This window comes from Schistocerca americana, chromosome 8 (genome assembly GCF_021461395.2).
Source record: "Schistocerca americana isolate TAMUIC-IGC-003095 chromosome 8, iqSchAmer2.1, whole genome shotgun sequence".
In the NCBI taxonomy this organism is placed as follows: Eukaryota; Metazoa; Arthropoda; class Insecta; order Orthoptera; family Acrididae; genus Schistocerca; species Schistocerca americana.
This window is the reverse complement of record NC_060126.1, coordinates 267,446,478-267,468,336: the sequence shown is the minus strand read 5'-3', so window position 1 is coordinate 267,468,336 and position 21,859 is coordinate 267,446,478. Positions and strand designations below refer to the sequence as shown.

At 42.5% G+C, this 21,859-nt stretch overlaps 1 protein-coding gene across 2 annotated transcripts in view; it reads right to left on the bottom strand.

Annotated features, from left to right (window-relative positions):
- The window catches only part of LOC124625797 (protein diaphanous), a 370,389-nt gene that overhangs the window by 172,847 nt on the left and 175,683 nt on the right, over positions 1-21,859 (bottom strand). The window contains exon 1 of one of the 2 annotated variants that reach the window (XM_047149252.1): positions 12,051-12,092. The exons of the other annotated variant lie outside the window; for it this stretch is intronic. Coding sequence (XP_047005208.1) covers positions 12,051-12,059 — 9 coding nt within the window. The 5' untranslated portion in view covers positions 12,060-12,092. Of the gene's footprint in view, positions 1-12,050; positions 12,093-21,859 lie in introns of those variants that run through there. 2 annotated transcript variants of the gene reach the window in all.

Here is a 21,859-nt window from a genome sequence, read left to right as displayed (position 1 = left end):
TCGTATATCCGACAAAGATATATAATGCCGATAAGACCATCAAGAGCCGTAAAGAACGCTGTGTCTTATTCTGTCGCAAGCGATAAATTTAGAATAGGAAAGCTGGTTTTCCTTCGTCGCAACTAGTTCCTACATGGAAGGTTTATAGCTAGTTGCCAAGCACACTGAAAGCATGCTTACAGAGACTGCTGCTATTAGCAGTTCATACGTCGAAGGTCACTTCACAGCTAGTCTCAGTCTCTCCAGAGTGATTTGCATTCCAAAGACGAACGACATCGACTTGATCGTGAGGGGGACAGTTAGTACACCGCATATAACAAATGTGTGTGTTTACTCTACGTTGCAGACCGTTCAGGAGTGTGCTGGTCGACTTTCAGTTTCCGACTGCATCTGACGGCGAGACAGCTGGATTTCATTGCTATTATGCTCCGTCAAAGACAGCCACTGGAAATAACGTTCGGTAACTGCGACTAAACTCAACAGGACCCTCCTACACAAGTACAGATGGCATAGAAAACTTATTACGGCAAATGTAGTAGAAGTGAGTAATGTATCGGCAGATACACGTTACAGTACTTTGAGGACTAACTTTCAACCCCACAGACTGTTCGACAAGAAGAAGAGAAAGTTGATCCATGCTTCGTACCAGTGGTTTATTTATCATGCATATGTGTCAAATGTAAAGTATCACGGGATGTTAGTCTTCTGAAACACACCACAAAATGAACTCCAGTGTGTTTAAGAGCTAAGTAGAAGTGGAGTAAAAGGATAGATAGGAAATGATAACGAAGGAAATCGGCCATTTCATTTTCAAGGGAACCATTTCAAATATTGCCTTATTCGATTCAGAGTGGCCACAGAAAAGCTCAGTCTGGGTGAGGACTTGAACCCGCTTCCTCCCGAATGGCTTAATCGCTGAGCAATTTCGCTTGGTGACGCTTGTTCGAACAAAGGTCCTTAGCGACCGTATCGTCAATTGCGGTCCGTGGCCTCAAACATACTTTGGTGGGAATAAGTAATAGGGTTAAAAATTATGTTTAGTCACTACGAAAAAAGTATACTGATGCTTGACAAGTTATTCATTTTTAATACACAACAGATGGTTATTAAGAAATAATTCCATCTACATCCTGAGTCTACCCAAGCAGTGAGAGGATTTACAAATTTAGATTTTAATGTCGACGTTAGGAGATTAGAAAATAAGGGAAGGACAAGATTTCAAGATTAACACGCAACGCGTTAGCTTACGAACAGGAAGGTGAACCAGACTCTGACCGAATCCGCGGGACGGTCTAGTGACCCTGGTACCACGGTCAGTCCAAGTGTGGTTTATTAAGTAGTTCGCCCACACCCGTTTAGGCAAATTCTGGGCTAGCCCTCAATCGCTGCCTCAGAAGCACTGTAGTCAAGCGTTAGCTGAAGATCATTCACATGGTCAAGCATGCTGCATACAGTTCCCGTGTCGCATCGAAAGATCGGAGATGCCCGTCTGCGAAATGCCATAAGCTGTTAATAGGCTTGAGATATGAAGAGTTTCGAATGGTGCACAATGTGTGCTTCTAACCATTCTTGCACCAGGCATACTTTTTCATTGACCTCTTGACAGAAGACATTACTCGTGACAACGTGTACGATTAATAACAGCCTCTGAAAGACTGACAACAACGTTTGCATCCCTGAAGAATTAAAAATATCCACGGAACTAACGAACAGAGCAACGTAAATTGGAAACGTCTCATTTGTATTGAATGGTAGTAGGCATTTCGCAGAGAGATTCGTGACTGAAAATATTTGCGGAGCGGCCGAAATTCACTGACAATCACGTTGAAACAAGGAAGCTGGGCGCACGCAGCAGCATGTGCTCTTGTCAGCTGTCACGGTGGAAGGCAAGAGCGTGTGACGTCAAGGCGCGCTCTGGCGTGGAAAGATGACGTGCGTCGAGAAATCGGAAAGCGAGGGCAGTGAGGGGCGTGCAGAACTTGCTGCTCCATGGCGGTCCGGCGATGGAAAAAGGAAACATTCATCCCCTCTCACGGCAGAACTGAAAGCCTGACGTTCTTAATGAAAAACGTTGGTGTCATCTGGTGCACGTTTCAAACGGTGACATTAGTAAACGCTTCGGGACTGTGAAAACACATGGAAACAAAGGGCACCAAATACGGTGGTTCGGACATATGCGACGTGCGCAAGATAGGCTACTATACAATGGAGATCGATGGCAGACTTGAGCAGACATGCTACAAAGCTGCTTGAGGGCAGGGAAAGTTAAATCCGACATGGCACAATACCGTGCCAAATGGAGACACCCAGTGCATGTGGCGGTAAAAATGCTAAAGAAAAGGATGAATAGTTTTTGATCATCCTTTGTAAAAAAAAGCAGGACAGTACGTCAACTTTCCATTTATTGCACAAATTTCCAACGATTAATATTTCGTCGCTGGAGTTCACGCCATGTACTCCTTTCTGACATCATGGTAGCCGTTAATTGTGAAACTACTCATTCATAAATTCCGTTGTAGTTATTTCGAGTTCGACAGTCAAAGGTGCTCTTATTATCCTTTTAAAAAATTAGAGCAATCGCTTATCAATTAATCGTGGCCGTACAAATGGTGGCTCTGCTTACGTTTAGTATATTTTCACTCGATTTGTCTCTAAACGGCTTCCAGTAAACACAATACACCTTATACCAACAACCATGACATGGTCTTTGGCACAACAGATGGAGATGAGCATACACTTATTTCGCTAAAATATGGAATTTAATGGGAAGCCTACCGTAACCGAAATGTTCGATGATTAAGGAAAGTCATTAAGCATCAATACTAACGATGACAGTGTCGCCGTAGATTCCAAAAGCACTACTTTTTCAGTGATGGCGTGTCTTTCAACTATTCGAAATCGAAGAGAATCTCCAATTAATTTCCAAAATAATAACAAGAACCTTAGAGAGTAAAACATAAAAACAGAAACAACTAGAATTTTATAAAATTATGGTTATTCCATCATTCATGTATGGTTCTGAAACACGAAACATTAATGAACAGGGTGAAAACTAAACTCAAGTAGCAGACATAAAATTTCCAAAGATTTTGGTAAGATTAATCTCTTAGATAACGTACCAAAATATCTACATAATGGACGAACTAAATGTGAAACTAGTGGTAAATTGGAATTCAGCGAATGAGTCATGTTGGCTACAACACTGGAACGCAGGATGCAGGGGCAAAGGCACGCTAACAACTCCCCGAACACTCAGAGACATGTAGGCATACCGCGCGAGTAGTAGAGTGAGCTACAGTTAGTCTCTTTGTCAGCGTTTGGCGTCTTTCAACACATTAATTTCTGAATTTCTTAAGTTACCAAGAGTTGTGCGAATGAAATAGACAAACAATAAATAAACAATAAACAAACAATAAATAAACAATAAACAATAAACAAACAATACATAAACAATAAATAAAAAACAAAATTCCTTAACGTAACAAATTTTCTTACCAGAATTATCCAGACAAACAGTTTTTAACTGTCTTGAAGTGTGAAAGTTAACGCATATCTACGGACTCGGGTAGGTTCGCCGGCACCGGATCGAATCCGCCAGGCTGATTAACGACGACGGACGGTGTGCCGGCCAGCCTGGATGTGGTTTTTAGGCGGTTTTCCACATCATCCTAGGTGAATACCGGGCTGGTCCCTACGTCCCGCCTCAGTTACACGATTCGCAGACATTTGAAACGCATTCACACTATTTAACGATTTACACTAGACACAGACAACTGGGGTACACTAATTCCGTCCGGGGGGGTATGGTGTGGCGGCAGGAAGGGCATCCGGCCACGCCTTCAAAAATTAACATGTCAAATCTGTACTTAGGCAGTAGCGAAAGAAAGAAAGAAAGAAAGAGTGCACTCGATATTACTGACACTGGGGCAGTTACGCAAGGACGGTTTAAGGTCCATACGACACACGCGACCGCTTTTGCACGCCACGCTGAGAGGGGCACCAGAGACAGTCAAGTGCGACGTTAGTATACGGTGTCCATCACATTTAGTAGCGAAAACTGACACCTGTGAAAGTATAAGAGGACAATGTGGGGTGGGGGCGGGAGCCAAATGGTAAATCAATTGTGAGGAAAAACGCTCTCGTCTTGGGCGTTATACATAGGCGATTTGCAAGATATATTCGCGCGATCATCAGAAAACTTTATCACTCCTGTCTGAAGAGTGACCAGAGACAACATGAAAATAACTAGTGCAAGACTACGCGTACAATGAAGATGCACTGTCGACCTGCAGGAACAATTAGCATTGTAAATGAGTTTCATTTAAGTTGCTCATAAATTTATTTGTAACAACGTATTTTCTGTATGTGCTTGATCAGCAAGTAACAGTCGCTGACTAGCAAAGCGCTGTTCAGGCTACATAGAAGTCAAATATATTACAGGCGTGATTACGCCACATTATGAGCATGATGACGGAGAAAAAAGAAAACTATTTCGTTTCCGAGTTAAGCAGTTAGTCAAAAGAGCAGGTGGCGGACTGCATTTGTTTATCACCGAATTAACAGAGGGTTTCCCCAGAGGGGAATAGTCGATATTTAGGGATACGACAATAGCGATTATTCGAAGCAAAAAAGTCTTGTAAACGGGCCCTACAATGCATGCCTTAAGAGCTATGAGCGCTTCTTACTTCGATTCTGTAAAACAAACGTCTTCTACAGCAAGCTCTTTGCTTTTCATTATTGTGCATACTTCAGTACATTTTCTTTAAAACCAGTTGTTTTCTCCAATACCACAGTTCTAGTTCTGGACTGAGAGGTGGAGAGAAATAATGATCTGATGATGAGCTTGCCGCTTGAATAATAAGCGATTTTTTTTATCCAATGCAGTAAATCTCAACTCGTTGCTACTTCTGTCTGAACTATCATCTGTAGTTTGTTCACAACGTCCTGAACGGGCGCTCTCTAGTTTTGGATTAGCTAAAGGTGACAGAAGTCGACTGACTAAGGGGCAAGAGTGTTTTGTGACCGGTCGCTGAGAAGGCTGGTGGTCTAAAAATATAATACCTGTGTGTACCGTAGCCATACCGCAACGGTTACTACTTACGTAAAGCATGAGAAAAGCGCAGCTTGTTATTCTCCCCGTGGTTGTCACTGTGTTGAGCTTCGATAGGTGAAGCTCGCTTCCACTGTCAGAAGGATAGGCGCACGGTTAAGAGGAAAGTGCCGCGTGCGCTTGCACAACACTATCGGCGAAATCCTAGCGACGAACATCAGTTGTCTTAATGTTACTGTGGTAAATAGGAAAATGCTGGTAAATCAAGCTGCAGCTGTAGCTGTAGCGTCAGCGCCAGCTGTCGCCCTAAAAGCTGCTGCGAATTCTCCTGGTGTTCAAATATATACAGAACGAGCAAACTACACGTAGTTTTTTTTTAACCTAATAGCAGGCATAATAGCTAATTGTGTAAGGAAGAAAGGAAGGATGGAAGGAAGGCGGGTGGGACGTGACCACTGTTTCAACACCTGCTGCCGAGATGTCTGGCAGTGAGCAGCGTCGTTTCTTGGGTAAGCGATCCTTTTAGGCGATGAACAAAACTTGTTTACACCGCAAAGGCGCCGTCAGCGAGCTGTTAGGCCCTTTTCTTGCCTCCGTCCGCGCGGCACGACAGAAGAAACGGCGCCGCACAAGGAGTGTCCAGTCAGCTTCACCGCCGCACGTCCTCCAGTTCTGTCTTGACGGTCAGCGACGCTGTTCACGCACAGTGTGTAGAAACGGCTCGGGTGACGGCATGCATCTATATATTATTATTATTATTATTATTATTACTACTACTACTACTGTGTTAAACATCATTCTTTCAGAGATAGTATGCCCTTGCCGTCCTCTGACTTCTTAACTGGTAGCTAAATTCAAAATCTAAATTTGCAAACCACTATGAAGTGCTTGGCAGAAGGCACTAATCACTGTACGAGTTACTCGAAATCCATTCGCGCATGGAGGGTGGGAAGAATGAATGCTTAAATGGCTATATACGCGTTCTAATTAGTCTAAGCATGTCTTCGCGGTCCTTACGGAAACAATACGTACGTGTTTGTAGCATATTCCCAACAAATACTGATTCTTGAAACTTTGTTAACTAGACTTTTGCGCAATAGTCGACGTCTTCTTTAACTGACGGTCTCTCGTGGATCAAACAAACCTGTCACTATTCATGCTGCCCTTTTAATACCAGTTTAATATCCTGATTTAGTCTAACGTGAACGAGTCTCCCCATACATCTACATCTACATCTACATCTATACTCCGCGAGCCACCTTACGGTGTGTGGCGGAGGGTACTTATTGTACCACTATCTGATCCCCCCTTCCCTGTTCCATTCACGAATTGTGCGTGGGAAGAACGACTGCTTGTAAGTCTCCGTATTTGCTCTAATTTCTCGAATCTTTTCGTTGTGATCATTACGCGAGATATATGTGGGCGGTAGTAATATGTTGCCCATCTCTTCCCGGAATGTGCTCTCTCGTAATTTCGATAATAAACCTCTCCGTATTACGTAACGCCTTTCTTGAAGTGTCCGCCACTGGAGCCTGTTCAGCATCTCCGTAACGCTCTCGCGCTGACTAAATGTCCCCATGACGAATCGCGCTGCTTTTCGCTGGATCATGTCTATCTCTTCTATTAATCCAACCTGGTAAGGGTCCCATACTGATGAGCAATACTCAAGAATCGGACGAACAAGCGTTTTGTAAGCTACTTCTTTCGTCGATGAGTCACATTTTCTTAGAATTCTTCCTATGAATCTCAACCTGGCGCCTGCTTTTCCCACTATTTGTTTTATGTGATCATTCCACTTCAGATCGCTCCGGATAGTAACTCCTAAGTATTTTACGGTCGTTACCGCTTCCAATGATTTACCACCTATGGCATAATCGTACTGGAATGGATTTCTGCCCCTGTGTATGCGCATTATATTACATTTATCTACGTTTAGGGAAAGCTGCCAGCTGTCGCACCATGCATTAATCCTCTGCAGGTCCTCCTGGAGTACGTACGAGTCTTCTGATGTTGCTACTTTCTTGTAGACAACCGTGTCATCTGCAAATAGCCTCACGGAGCTACCGATGTTGTCAACTAAGTCATTTATGTATATTGTAAACAATAAAGGTCCTATCACGCTTCCCTGCGGTACTCCCGAAATTACCTCTACATCTGCAGATTTTGAACCGTTAAGAATGACATGTTGTGTTCTTTCTTCTAGGAAATCCTGAATCCAATCACAAACCTGGTCCGATATTCCGTAAGCTCGTATTTTTTTCACTAAACGTAAGTGCGGAACCGTATCAAATGCCTTCCTGAAGTCCAGGAATACGGCATCAATCTGCTCGCCAGTGTCTACGGCACTGTGAATTTCTTGGGCAAATAGGGCGAGCTGAGTTTCACATGATCTCTGTTTGCGGAATCCATGTTGGTTATGATGAAGGAGATTTGTATTATCTAAGAACGTCATAATACGAGAACACAAAACATGTTCCATTATTCTACAACAGATTGACGTAAGCGAAATAGGCCTATAATTATTCGCATCTGATTTATGACCCTTCTTGAAAATGGGAACGACCTGCGCTTTCTTCCAGTCGCTAGGTACTTTACGTTCTTCCAGCGATCTACGATAAATTGCTGATAGAAAGGGGGCAAGTTCTTTAGCATAATCACTGTAGAATCTTAAGGGTATCTCGTCTGGTCCGGATGCTTTTCCGCTACTAAGTGATAGCAGTTACTTGGGCAATACTCTTGGTAGGGTCACACTAGCGTTTTGTAAGCAATCTATTTTGTAGCCTGATTGCATTTACCCAGCATCGAACCATTTAACCAAAGTCTGTCACGAGGTGGTTATTCCATTTCATATTCGCACTATTACACCGAGGTTTCTTGTAGAGTTGACTGATTTTCATTGTGATAGATTTGTATATACTCAAAAGATGCTACGCTTTTGCGTTTAGTGAAGTGCACAATTTTGCATGCGAAGCAAGATACCAATCTTTGCAGGACTTTGAAGTATTATCGAGATGTGACCTTTTTTTTTCAGACAATACTTCATCACAAATAACTGCTTCATCTGCAGAATGTCTCGGGTTACTATTAATACTGTCTGCAAGTTATATCTACATATGTCGATGGCTTTCGTACAAGATAACATACTTTATCTCTCCCCCTCCCCAAGCAAATATTCTTACACCAATTTACAGAATTCGTTTGCTATCTCATATGGTGTAATTTACGCTAGTGGGCGTTATTTGTACGAGCGCCTGACATTTAACGTGACTACAAACCTCACTGGAAGTATTCTTCTCATAAAAAGATATTGCCAGAAGTGAATGAGGTGATGAGAGATAAAAATATAACAGAACCGACCGTAGCCTCCAAAAGGTATGCACCTAGTCAACCGCTGGGTTGCGGATGGGCTCTCACTCACTATACGACACACTTCCGCCGTCCTGATCCGTGCTGCCACACGGCTAGTGAGCGGCAGCTGCTACCATGTAGTGCACTGATTAGTTTCCGGCTTACCGATAAGTTGAACTTTGCAGCCTACGTATCACTTGCGTAAACAACTTGCAGCTACTTGTTTCCGCGCGAAAACATCATTTGTATGACATGAAGCTGGAATATGTAATAAACATTTCGTTTACAAGACGGTTCTCTGTGTTCACCTCCCCGCCCCCATACACAGTATGCGTAACCATTTACTCACTTGCTATTCCGGCGAGAACAGCTTTCTGATTCAATCCAAGAGGTATCCTAAGTGTGTCATAAAATTTACAGAATGCAATTCGAGAACGCTATAAACTGCAATGTAAAAATATATCTTTATTATGGCGAGTAGTTTCGATTCGTACTAATCATCATCCGGTCCATAAAACCATTACAGCAGCATTTTCTTATGAGAGTAACGTCGTCACATCTAGGTTATAATCACAAACACACAACATGTTTTGTGATGAAAGGCACTGTTTATACATTTCTATACTGCAAATCTTTCTTGCCTTCGGACTGTAGGCAGCCTGACTAATCTGAGAAAAGTTTGTGAGGTTATGTCTTAACGGAATTAATGATTGGCTTCTTCAGAGAGAATACTGTCTTGCGGAAGAAGATAAATATCGCAGAATTTTTACCAACAGAAATTATCGAAAATATAGGTGTCTCGGAAAGGCGGTTTTGGGCCTCCACACATTTATATCCGAACCATAAACTTCATTACAAATATTCACTAGAGATATTTTCAGTATGAGCGTAGATAGCCCCGCATAAATATTAACGTGCCCCGTAAGTAATTTCCACCTTCAGCACGTGCTTGCACTTCGTAAAACACCCCCCCCCCCCTTTCCCCTTGGGAATACGACTTAGCGGACGGGATAGTTTGTCATTTGCAAATTATCGTGTTCCATTCTCAAAATATATTCAGAAGGTTAAGGAAAGGCCGAATAGTAAATATAGGTCAAAACCGCGAGCGCCGCGCAAAGTCGAGTCCTGGACCCCTATTTCTCAGTCAGTGCTCTTCCCACTTAGTGATCGTAATAAGACTCCCGGAACAAATTAACGGTTCACCAACCACAACACTGTTGCAACAGTTAGATCTTCCCAACAGAAGATGCCTACAGGATAATCACCTCGACCCACACAGCGCAACGATGTCGGCATCAGATTGTTATTTCGGCTCTGTCCGTTTGAGCAGTACTTGACAGGGACAGATCTCGTAGATATTGTTGCCTATTTCTCCTCCACTGTCGTCGCAATGGTAAGCGCAGTTGAAGATGTGTTTTGTAACACAATCGAACGAACTCCATACAAAAATATTATCCCCCCTCCATTTCTCAGCCAAGATGATCATAGATACCATAAGAGGATCGTTTTGATTAGAAGACTTTCATTATCTGCCCTACACATCATTCGGTCCCTTAAGTTATACCTACCACGTCATAATTACGCGGACAGTAAGTATTCCTACAGGGAATAGAAACTAATGGTCAAAAGAATGGCCTTCAACGAGTGTTTGAAAATATGTGGTTTGACCGTAACAGTCGCCAACTGTTGAGAACGCGTATACAAAATCTGACAATACTTGGAAAACTGAGACGACGTCAAACTGACATACAAACTATTTCGGCATTCACTTGTCACCGTTTAGAAAAAAGCCTCATAAAAATGAAATCCAGATCACCAGACCGGAACATGACCCAAGACTCTCCCGAACAGCGTCCAATCTTTTCTGATGTCATATTATCATACAAAATAAATGCGGAATCTTAGCGTTTATTTACCCCAGATTCAAAGCTCTCCCCCCCCCCCCCCCCCCCCGTAATAGCTCTCTCATGAACGCGCTTCAGTGACAACACTTGTGGATTTACTCAGATAGTACCACACACACACACACACACACACACACACACACACACACACCGCAGACGACAACATCCTGCGCTCTTCGAACACAACATTCTCGCCAGATAATTTCGCTGCCTGAAAATACGACGGGGCTTACGGAATACAAAATTTAACAACCTTCTCTTTAAAAAAAAAAAGGAACAGATAAGGAAGTTTGGTTACAGTAACATATACCGACTGATAATGAGACATTTTCGTCGCACTACTGTAACAATTGACGCTGAAACTTTAGATGCAGTCATGTAGCGATTACAGCCAAAATCTGGCCGTATGTTCACAGTTCCTTTCAAGTCAAATTTGTTTAATGACTCCGCCACATTTTTGCAGAATATACGCAATGACGATGCAACTTTGTGCTAATGTAAACAAAGCAGGTTACATATTCGCAAGCACGAATCTGCTATGTTTGTGTTTGAGTATTATTCAGAGTGCGGAAAACAATACCTGTGAAATATTTAACAGATGATGGATTACCTCAAAACTTTTTTACGTAACGGAAATGAGACAAAATCGCTCAGTTATTTCCCTGGAGGTTTAGTTCTTTGAAGTTAGTAACAGCAGAACTTCGTGACCAGGAGAGAATTTTCTGCAGAGCCATATGAAGAATTTCGTTCAATTGTTGATGGGCGAGACAGCTGAGAAATCTGTTGTGTCGTGTTTTCTCGGCTTTAGAAATTGTCAGCTAAAAGTATAAGTATTTCATTCTGTCTGGGTGCTTAGAATGAAAATATGGAGCTGTTATTGTTGTAACAATACGCCAGCAGTAAAAAGTGCTCAGAATGTAATTCCGTAACCATCATATTCCCGCGACTCCGACTTTAAGAGTAAGTAAGAGAAAAACTAGTAGTATTCTACAACTCTGCTTTCTTACCCAAACTGATTTGTTGTTATTAGCTTTACGATACTTCGAAACTACCCTCCCCCCCCTCTCTCTCTCTCTCCACACACACACACACACACACACACACACACACACACACACACACCGTATACGATTATCCCTGTAATTATTTTCAATCTCATTTAATAACCACGCACACGCGCGCGAGGCGGGAGTCAAGACGACGACCACCGGCTTGCGAGGCACCGACGTTACCATGAGAAAACGGGCGGCGGCGAACATCGGGACGAAAATGCAATTCGTCGGGCACAGTGCAGCGTTTCATCTATAAATTTCGAACACAGTTCAGTGTCGCTGACATAACTATTCTATGTCAAGAGGTCCTATCGAGGACGCAAACTATTCATTTTACGGATTCACTCATCAATGACTTCTCTAACACAGACAAGGAGAGATTCCGTAGCAACTGCGAAGAGGACACTGGAAACGACGACGATATATATATATATAAAAAAAAAAAAAAAAAAAAAAAAAAAAATCACTAGCATCACTAGTACCACAAATCTTGTTGCAAGATATCACTTCCACCACTATTTGCTTGCTGCACAGATCACCACAAACGACAGCTTCGAGACCACTATGAGGATAATGGTAATTGGATGTAAGCAGCTACAGCAGCATCACCGGGAGATACCATCGGGCGCTTCCTGGACGGAGCTGAAGGAGATGGTATCGCAGACGAGGCGCAGTCGCAGTCCTTGGACGACTTACCAGCCACATTGCGGACGCCTCCAGCCGCGGCTTCCTCGCTCGCCGCACGCGGGGGGTGTACTGACGCGGCGTCGCGCACGCTGGAAGCTCGACGCCGGCTGACGTCATCTGGCGACTGCGCACAACGCTACACCGTGCACTACTGAACTCCACACCACGCGCTCCTGTCCAACTTCGCCGCTGCGTGTCCACCAACCCCTTCCTCTACTATTCGCCAAATAAGCCCTCCTCCCCCCCCCCCCCCAACTATACTATCCGTGCCCGTTACCAGTAAATATGGGATGATGCAACGAGGTGGTGCAGTGATTGCGATGGCGGAATCACATTAGGAAAGAGGGGGGATGTAACCTCCGTCCGAAAACCGGTAAAACGACAGGGTGGAAAGTCCTTGGTCCAGAGCTGAAAGACTAAAGCGTTTAATTTAAACATGCGACTGTTTTTCCACGAAGTACCCTTTGTGTCCCGCGTATATACTACGTCAAAATGTTTTCCTGGAAGCAGATTCACGACGTGGAGTCTGGAAGATCTGCGAGATACAAATCTGAGAGTGCCATACCCTCACTGCTGGACTGTCCGTAGCTCGTGGTCTTGCGGGAGCGTTCCCCCTTCCCGCGCACGGGGTCCCGGGTTCGATTCCCGGCGGGGTCAGGGATTTTCTCTGCCTCGTGATGATTGGGTTTTGTGTGTTCTTCATCATCATTGACGCGCAAAGTCGCCGAAGTGGCGTCAACTAAAAAGAACTTGCAATGCGGCGGCCGAACTTCCCCGCATGGAGCCTCCCGGCCAACAATGCCATACGATCATTATGATTATTATTATTACTGCTGGACTCAAAATGATTTTCGTTCATAATTTTCTTGAGTTGTGTAAGCAATCTTAGGGCAAAGGGTGCAAAATGTGGTAAATACGATTCATAAGAAACTTAGTAATAAATTCCGCTGATTGCCTTTACCGGATTTTTTTTATGCTAATGTACATTTCGAAAACATAGTTTCATCAACTGAGCTTTTGGTTATGCATGAAGATCTTCATTACACCAGAAACGCGAAACTGTGAATTTTGTTGATTTCAATTGTGTCTGACATCCAAATGAAGCAACTCCCATATGCTCAATACACTGTGTATGATATCCTCTTTACTTCTGACACTGTCAGTCCCAAACACATCTGCTATTGTCGAGTAGGATGATCCCTGGCAGCTTACAGCACTGTTGCACAGCTTTGAAGCGCGAAGCCCAAGCAGCTGCAGGCGAAAACAGTAGACGTTATTGAAGCTGTGACAACACGGGCGTCGTAATAGACACATTTACAAAATCACAGCATGTGATTGGTTGAGGTGGGTGAGCGAAGCTGATGTACCAAGCACACTACAACTCTCGGGAATCAACTTAAGCCAACTCGATTATATTTTTAATGTCTAATTTCCTAATCTACTTAGCTCAGTACAGCCTAATGTAATTTATCTACATTCCGTTAGCCTTGTTTTGTATCTGTTGAGATTCTTCTAAACTATTTTCAAGATACTACCCATTCCGTTCATCTGATCTTATGTCGACAAATTGCCTGTTGATTTCTGCCTCGGGGTTTTCAGCCGACGTTTGTTTGACGATTTTTCTTGTGTTGCCAGCACGAGTGACTGGTATAGTCAAAGCTTCACTCTCCACTGCTAGAGGTAGAAAAAAAAAAGTCGTCCGAGAAATCCAGAACGGAAACCAACAGCCAGTTTGTCAACAAGTGGCCAATGAAGCCTTAACAATTTAGATATTATGTCATGGATACAAACTTATCGGCAAAAATAGTTTTTGTTTCTTCCCTCCGGACTTCCCTCCCTTTAAAACTTCTCTGTGGTTTCCGTCACAGCTTGCTCAATGTACAAATTGAATAATACATTGTTGTGAAGCATAAACTGATCTTGCTCGAGTTTGTCATTCTTCTGGCGATAACTCATGTCACTACTCTGCAATCATGACTTATTAAATCACTAGTTCGGTAGTAACCACACCTGTAGATGTAGCTTTAGGTCACTTGAAAGTAAGTTATCAATCTAAACCGATTTATCCATCGAAAAACTACGAGAGCGCTTGGCTACAATAATTTCTGTTATTAAATATAATGTGTTTGTTGCTGCCCCCCGCCAGTAACGTGACGCAGTGTAAACAAATAGAAACGCAATCAACATTTACTGAAACTAATACTACTTGACGTAGAAGCTATCACGCGTCTCGGCAGCAAATCGGAGGAGTAAGTCCTGTGTTTCGACACGGCAGGCTGCCTCGAAGTCCGCATTTTGTTAATCGTCAGTTCCAGGGGAGGAGGAGGGGGAAGGGGGTGAGGGCGACGACCGGCTTCTGAGAGAGGCACAGCAGAATATGCTTTGGGAATATGGCTAGGAAACGGGTAAGCCAATGAAGTAGGGTATCCTTTTGTGCTGCTAACAAGGCGTGCACATTCTGAGAATTATGTGGCACGGATTTACCTTAATTACCTTGATGAGGTAAATGGTAAGGAGTGTCCACAAGGACGGGTATAATTTCGGTAATTTCAATTTGCCATATTCTCTTCACAGAATGGCAGGCATCTAACTGGGTACAGTTAACGACATCCATTCGTTTAGTTAACGGGATACGTTATCGACCCAATTGAGAGCAATGTGTCACACACACAAATTTCTCACAGTTATACTAACGTCGATTCCCATTTGATGCCAAATCATAATACAAGCAATTCAATAATTGCAGTAGTTATCGTCTGAATTCACCACTACAGCGACATTTTAATATAACTAAATCTTTCTTCATAAATAAAAGAAAAATTTCAAATGTATAATGTCGCATATAAAAGTAATGAGATTTCTCAAAAACACTGGGAAATGTGTAGAGCCTGTGCCCAACAATAAATGGCCTATGAAGGTTTCAGAATACCAGTTTGTCCCGTCTGGCAGCAAATGATATGAAAGGTAACTGTGGAATTTACTCTATCATAAGACTACCGCACGTCGCTACGGTTTCTTGCAAGAATGAATGAGTGAATTATGTGGACACATCTGCAGTTGTGGACGGTTTAATTCTTTTATAAATAGGAGTAATGCCTTGTGCACAACAACTAGTGTTATTTATTTTCCTGTAACGGTGGCGTATTGTTGTGACATGTGTGACACACAAAACCAAAACGGGAATTATCCCTTCTGAAGATCCTGCACTGATTACACATAAAAAAAGCTGGCGTTCTTTTGTAGCAAAAGGAACAAACAGCACTCGCTATCTTTCTTTCTGAAAGGAAGGAATTCAGACAAGTTAGATCGGAGCATAGAGTCTTAGTGAATCACTGGTAACCATTATACACGATAACACCCCGCTAGGAAGTAAACAGACAGGAACGAGAACTCTTGAGATTAGGACGACACGAAGCTTCGCTTAATTTCAAGTTTCTGAAATGGTAGAACATACCGCTCAATACTGTATTAATACATCAATTCAAACAAACTTTCTTTTGCACAGCCGGCCGGAGTGACCGAGCGGTTCTAGGCGCTTCAGTCTGGAACAGCGCGACCGCTACGGTTGCAGGTTCGAATCCTGCCTCGGGCATGGATGTGTGTGATGTCCTTAGGTTAGTTAGGTTTAAGTAGCTCTAAGTTCTAGGGGACTGATCACCTCAGCTGTTAAGTCCCATAGTGCTCAGAGCCATTTGAGTCATTTTTCTTTTGCACAAATTTATACTATGGCAGCGCGATCTGAATTAATAAAACAGCGTTATCAATTTATTAGGCTCATTCAGTAGGAAGTAGTATGAACACCTTCCCACAAATATATCATTTAGTACACATGTAATCAATCAATCCAATACAAGTTAGTTATGAACAATAGGGCAGACTGACAAACAAGTATAGCTACGCCATAACTTATGAAAAGTAGAGGCTATAGGTATTTGGCGAAGGATACTGACAAGTAGAGTCTATGGGTATTTGGTGACATGGGTGTTACTGGACGGCTTAAGGTACCGTTACTTTTACAAAGATGTCCAACAGGAATTTTAGGCACATTACTGTATAAGAGAAAATATAAAATATCGGGAAGCAACTTTTGAACCGAATGAAGATAAGAGAGCCGCAAAACAATAAATCAAAGACTAAAAGATATGTAGAAAACAATGATTAATTATAATTTACATGAAGCTTGGTTCAAATGGCTCTGAGCACTATGGGACTCAACTGCTGAGGTCATTAGTCCCCTAGAACTTAGAACTATTTAAACCTAACTAACCTAAGGACATCACACACATCCATGCCCGAGGCAGGATTCTAACCTGCAACCGTAGCGGTCTTGCGGTTCCAGACTGCAGCGCCTTTAACCGCACGGCCACTTCGGCCGGCCGATTTACATGAAGATATGGGGAAAACATTATTCATGAAGTCACATTTTTAATACCTTGCCAGCAATCATAAAAAGTTTAGCTGCTAAGAAAGTGTTGTTGGTATGAGTTAGACAAGGACTTCTTAATAGGAGATAAGATTCAACTCCGTTGATGAATCTCTTAGCAGGACGTACTGACGTATATCAATGTTGTTGTTGTTGTGGTCTTCAGTCCTGAGACTGGTTTGATGCAGCTCTCCATGCTACTCTATCCTGCGCAAGCTTCTTCATCTCCCAGTACCTACTGCAACCTACATCCTTCTGAATCTGCTTAGTGTATTCATCTCTTGGTCTCCCTCTACGATTTTTACCCTCCACGCTGCCCTCCAATGCTAAATTTGTGATCCCTTGATGCCTCAAAACATGTCCTACCAACCGATCCCTTCTTCTAGTCAAGTTGTGCCACAAACTTCTCTTCTCCCCAATCCTATTCAACACCTCCTCATTAGTTACGTGATCTACCCACCTTATCTTCAGCATTCTTCTATAGCACCACATTTCGAAAGCTTCTATTCTCTTCTTGTCCAAACTGGTTATCGTCCATGTTTCACTTCCATACATGGCTACACTCCATACAAATACTTTCAGAAACGACTTCCTGACACTTAAATCTATACTCGATGTTAACAAATTTCTCTTCTTCAGAAACGATTTCCTTGCCATTGCCAGTCTACATTTTATATCCTCTCTACTTCGACCATCATCAGTTATTTTACTCCCTAAATAGCAAAACTCCTTTACTACTTTAAGTGTCTCATTTCCTAATCTGATCCCCTCAGCATCACCCGATTTAATTTGACTACATTCCATTATCCTCGTTTTGCTTTTGTTGATGTTCATCTTATATCCTCCTTTCAAGACACTGTCCATTCCGTTCAACTGCTCTTCCAAGTCATTTGCTGTCTCTGACAGAATTACAATGTCATCGGCGAACCTCAAAGTTTTTACTTCTTCTCCATGAATTTTAATACCTATTCTGAATTTTTCTTTTGTTTCCTTTACTGCTTGCTCAATATACAGATTGAATATCATCGGGGAGAGGCTACAACCCTGTCTCACTCCTTTCCCAACCACTGCTTCCCTTTCATGTCCCTCGACTCTTATAACTGCCATCTGGTTTCTGTACAAATTGTAAATAGCCTTTCGCTCCTTGTATTTTACCCCTGCCACCTTCAGAATTTGAAAGAGAGTATTCCAGTTAACGTTGTCAAAAGCTTTCTCTAAGTCTACAAATGCTAGAAACGTAGGTTTGCCTTTTCTTAATCTTTCTTCTAAGATAAGTCGTAAGGTTAGCATTGCCTCACGTGTTCCAACATTTGTACGGAATCCAAACTGATCTTCCCCGAGGTCCGCTTCTACCAGTTTTTCCATTCGTCTGTAAAGAATTCGCGTTATTATTTTGCAGCTGTACCAGTTTTTCCATTCGTCTGTAAAGAATTCGCGTTATTATTTTGCAGCTGTGACTTATTAAACTGATTGTTCGGTAATTTTCACATCTGTCAACACCTGCTTTCTTTGGGATTGGAATTATTATATTCTTCCTGAAGTCTGTGGGTATTTCGCCTGTCTCATACATCTTGCTCACAAGATGGTAGAGTTTTGTCATGACTGGCTCTCCCAAGGCCATCAGTAGTTCTAATGGAATGTTGTCTACTCCCGGGGCCTTGTTTCGACTCAGGTCTTTCAGTGCATTGTCAAACTCTTCACGCAGTATCTTATCTCCCATTTCATCTTCATCTACATCCTCTTTCATTTCCATAATATTGTCCTCAAGTACATCGCCCTTGTATAAACCCTCTATATACTCCTTCCACCTTTCTGCCTTCCCTTCTTTGCTTAGAACTGGGTTGCCATCTGAGCTCTTGATATTCATGCAAGTGGTTCTCTTCTCTCCAAAGGTCTCTTTAATTTTCCTGTAGGCAGTATCTATCTTACCCCTAGTGAGACAAGCCTCTACATCCTTACATTTGTCCTCTAGCCATCCCTGCTTAGCCATTTTGCACTTCCTGTCGATCTCATTTTTGAGACGTTTGTATTCCTTTTTGCCTGCTTCATTTACTGCATTTTTATATTTTCTCCTTTCATCAACTAAATTCAATATTTCTTCTGTTACCCAAGGGTTTCTATTAGCCCTCGTCTTTTTACCTACTTGATCCTCTGCTGCCTTCACTACTTCATCCCTTAGAGCTACCCATTCTTCTTCTACTGTATTTCTTTCCCCCATTCCTGTCAATTGTTCCCTTATGCTCTCGCTGAAACTCTCTACAACCTCTGGTTCTTTCAATTTATCCAGGTCCCATCTCCTTAAATTCCCACCTTTTTGCAGTTTCTTCAGTTTCAATCTGCAGTTCATAACCAATAGATTGTGGTCAGAATCCACATCTGCCCCTGGAAATGTCTTACAATTTAAAACCTGGTTCCTAAATCTCTGTCTTACCATTATATAATCTATTTGATACCTTTTAGTATCTCCAGGATTCTTCCAGGTATACAACCTTCTTTTATGATTCTTGAACCAAGTGTTAGCTATGATTAAATTATGCTCTGTGCAAAATTCTACAAGGCGGCTTCCTCTTTCATTTCTTCCCCCCCAATCCATATTCACCTACTATGTTTCCTTCTCTCCCTTTTCCTACTGACGAATTCCAGTCGCCCATGACTATTAAATTTTCGTCTCCCTTCACTACCTGAATAATTTCTGTTATCTCGTCATACATTTCATCAATTTCTTCATCATCTACAAAGCTAGTTGGCATATAAACTTGTACTACTGTAGTAGGCATGGGCTTTGTGTCTATCTTGGCCACAATAATGCGTTCACTATGCTGTTTGTAGTAGCTAACCCGCACTCCTATTTCTTTATTCATTATTAAACCTACTCCTGCATTACCCCTATTTGATTTTGTATTTATAACCCTGTAATCACCTGACCAAAAGTCTTGTTCCTCCTGCCACCGAACTTCACTAATTACCACTATATCTAACTTTAACCTATCCATTTCCCTTTTTAAATTATCTAACCTACCTGCCCGATTAAGGGATCTGACATTCCACGCTCCGATCTGTAGAATGCCAGTTTTCTTTCTCCTGATAACGACGTCCTCTTGAGTAGTCCCCGCCCGGAGATCCGAATGGGGGACTATTTTACCTCCGGAATATTTTAACCAAGAGGACGCCATCATCATTTAATCATACAGTAAAGCTGCATGTCCTCGGGAAAAATTACGGCTGTAGTTTCCCCTTGCTTTCAGCCGTTCGCAGTACCAGCACAGCAAGGCCGTTTTGGTTAATGTTACAAGGCCAGATCAGTCAATCATCCAGACTGTTGCCCCTGCAACTACTGAAAAGGCTGCTGCCCCTCTTCAGGAACCACATGTTTGTCTGGCCTCTCAACAGATACCCCTCCGTTGTGGTTGCACCTACGGTACGGCCATCTGTATCGCTGAGGCACGCAAGCTTCCCCACCAACGGCAAGGTATATCAATATTACATCTAATCACGTTAATTATTGCATAAATATGTATTCTATACTATTTTCTGACGCGTTCCATATCCACGATGATCACCTCACCGTAGGCCTTTGAAACGAACAGCACGTATATGTTTTTAGCAAAATTACGATGACAAGACAGCAGAGGGGTAAATCTTATGATAAAATAACTAGAAGCACAGAAAATATACAAAAAGGAACGCACAAGAAAATGGCGAAATGGATACTAACGGAAACCGAGGGGAGGCCATGCGTAACAGCTGTGGTGGGACTGGTCGTCGCACGCAATTCCCTATATGCGAAGTACATCGTAATGAATCTATGCGAAATACATCATGATGAATCAAAATCACCCATCTGCAACAACGCCCGTATCAACAAAATAACAATGTATTCTAACCGCTTTCAAAAATTATACCGTAACATGAAACACAGTGCGCGGTGCGGATAAAGAGCGAATCACGTTAGCCATTTGCGGGGGGCGGGGCAAGAATGTAGTTCACCGCTTAGAACACCAGGAAAACTTTTGGTTTCAGTGATATAACCGCAGAAAATAGATTAAGACATTATGCTATCGTTTAATTTTTTATAATCTACGAGTAAAGAAAGCAAGGAAGTTTCGAAATTAACATGCCGCCAGTAGCGATTAGACGCAAAACACAAAGCTTGCTGCAAGGGGGGGGGGGGGGGGGGGGGCGGAGCTATAGCAAATGCATCAAGCGTTTTTGCAAGGTCATTATGTATTGTAAGCACTCGATTATGGAATGGCCAGTTCCACAAAATAAGGAAAAGAACAAATTTCTCCCATTTCAGAAATAAACTAATGGCTTATCCCTTATTAGCTCTGCTTTTATTAATCACAGCAATCATTTACCTCACGATCTGGTGACTCAGAGTTGTTATTCTCAGACACGCTTTAATCTCTTGCTTCCTTTTTCTAATTCTCCCTCTTTATAGTTATTATCAGCAGGAAAGTTATTGTAACATAAACCATTTATATACTCATACACTGTCTTTGCCACGTAAAACTATATGAGTCTACAATGTAAACTGTAAGTATATGATCTGATGTATGAGAGGGCCCAAAGTCTCAAAAGTGGTCGAGATAAAAATAAAAGTCAATGACTTTATGAACAACAACTATACACCGAGAGCTACGATGAGGAGGGGGGGGGGGGGTAGGTAGGGGGGGAGGTAGGGAGAGAGGGGGAGGGGAGGGGACGGGAGGGGAGGGGAGGGGAGGGAGAGAGAGAGAGAGAGAGAGAGAGAGAGAGAGAGAGAAATGTAGAAGTTTTTATTATTTTGTATTGCTAATAGTACTAGTCCATGATACTGAGGTTACACCGACGTGCAAGTGAATAATTTCAACCGCAGCCCCTCCGAGAGAACGACGGAATGGATGCCCACCCGTGTTGCAACTCGGAGCTGTACTCCCTTTCTAATGCCTTTAACCGTTAAGTTCCCAAATGTGTACAGGTAACTGGAGATATGTTGCCTCATCCGTAACGAAACTGCACAGCATCCCCATTCTAATTAGCTCTGCTGTTACTTATTGCTCTGAATGTCTCCTAGCGAAAAGTGAGGCGATCCCAGGCCCATGTCGAAACGAAGTTAGTGTTAACTTTCTAATGGGCTCATTTTTAACGAGACGTGAAGTCGTTGATTAAGTAGAAATTTTAATAGTTGCACGTCAATGTACTATTTTGAACAGCTATACTGAGGGAAGATCAAAATCCATTCGCTGCTGATTAACAAGGACTTACTTTCTGGTTAAACACATCGATTAAAATTGAACGAACGTGGCCTCAATGGTAAAATAGTTATTTCTCTCATACTACAACTGCAGATGACATGGTACTAACACCATACAGTGCTCAATATGTGAATGCAGCATATGTGCCTGAAACCGTT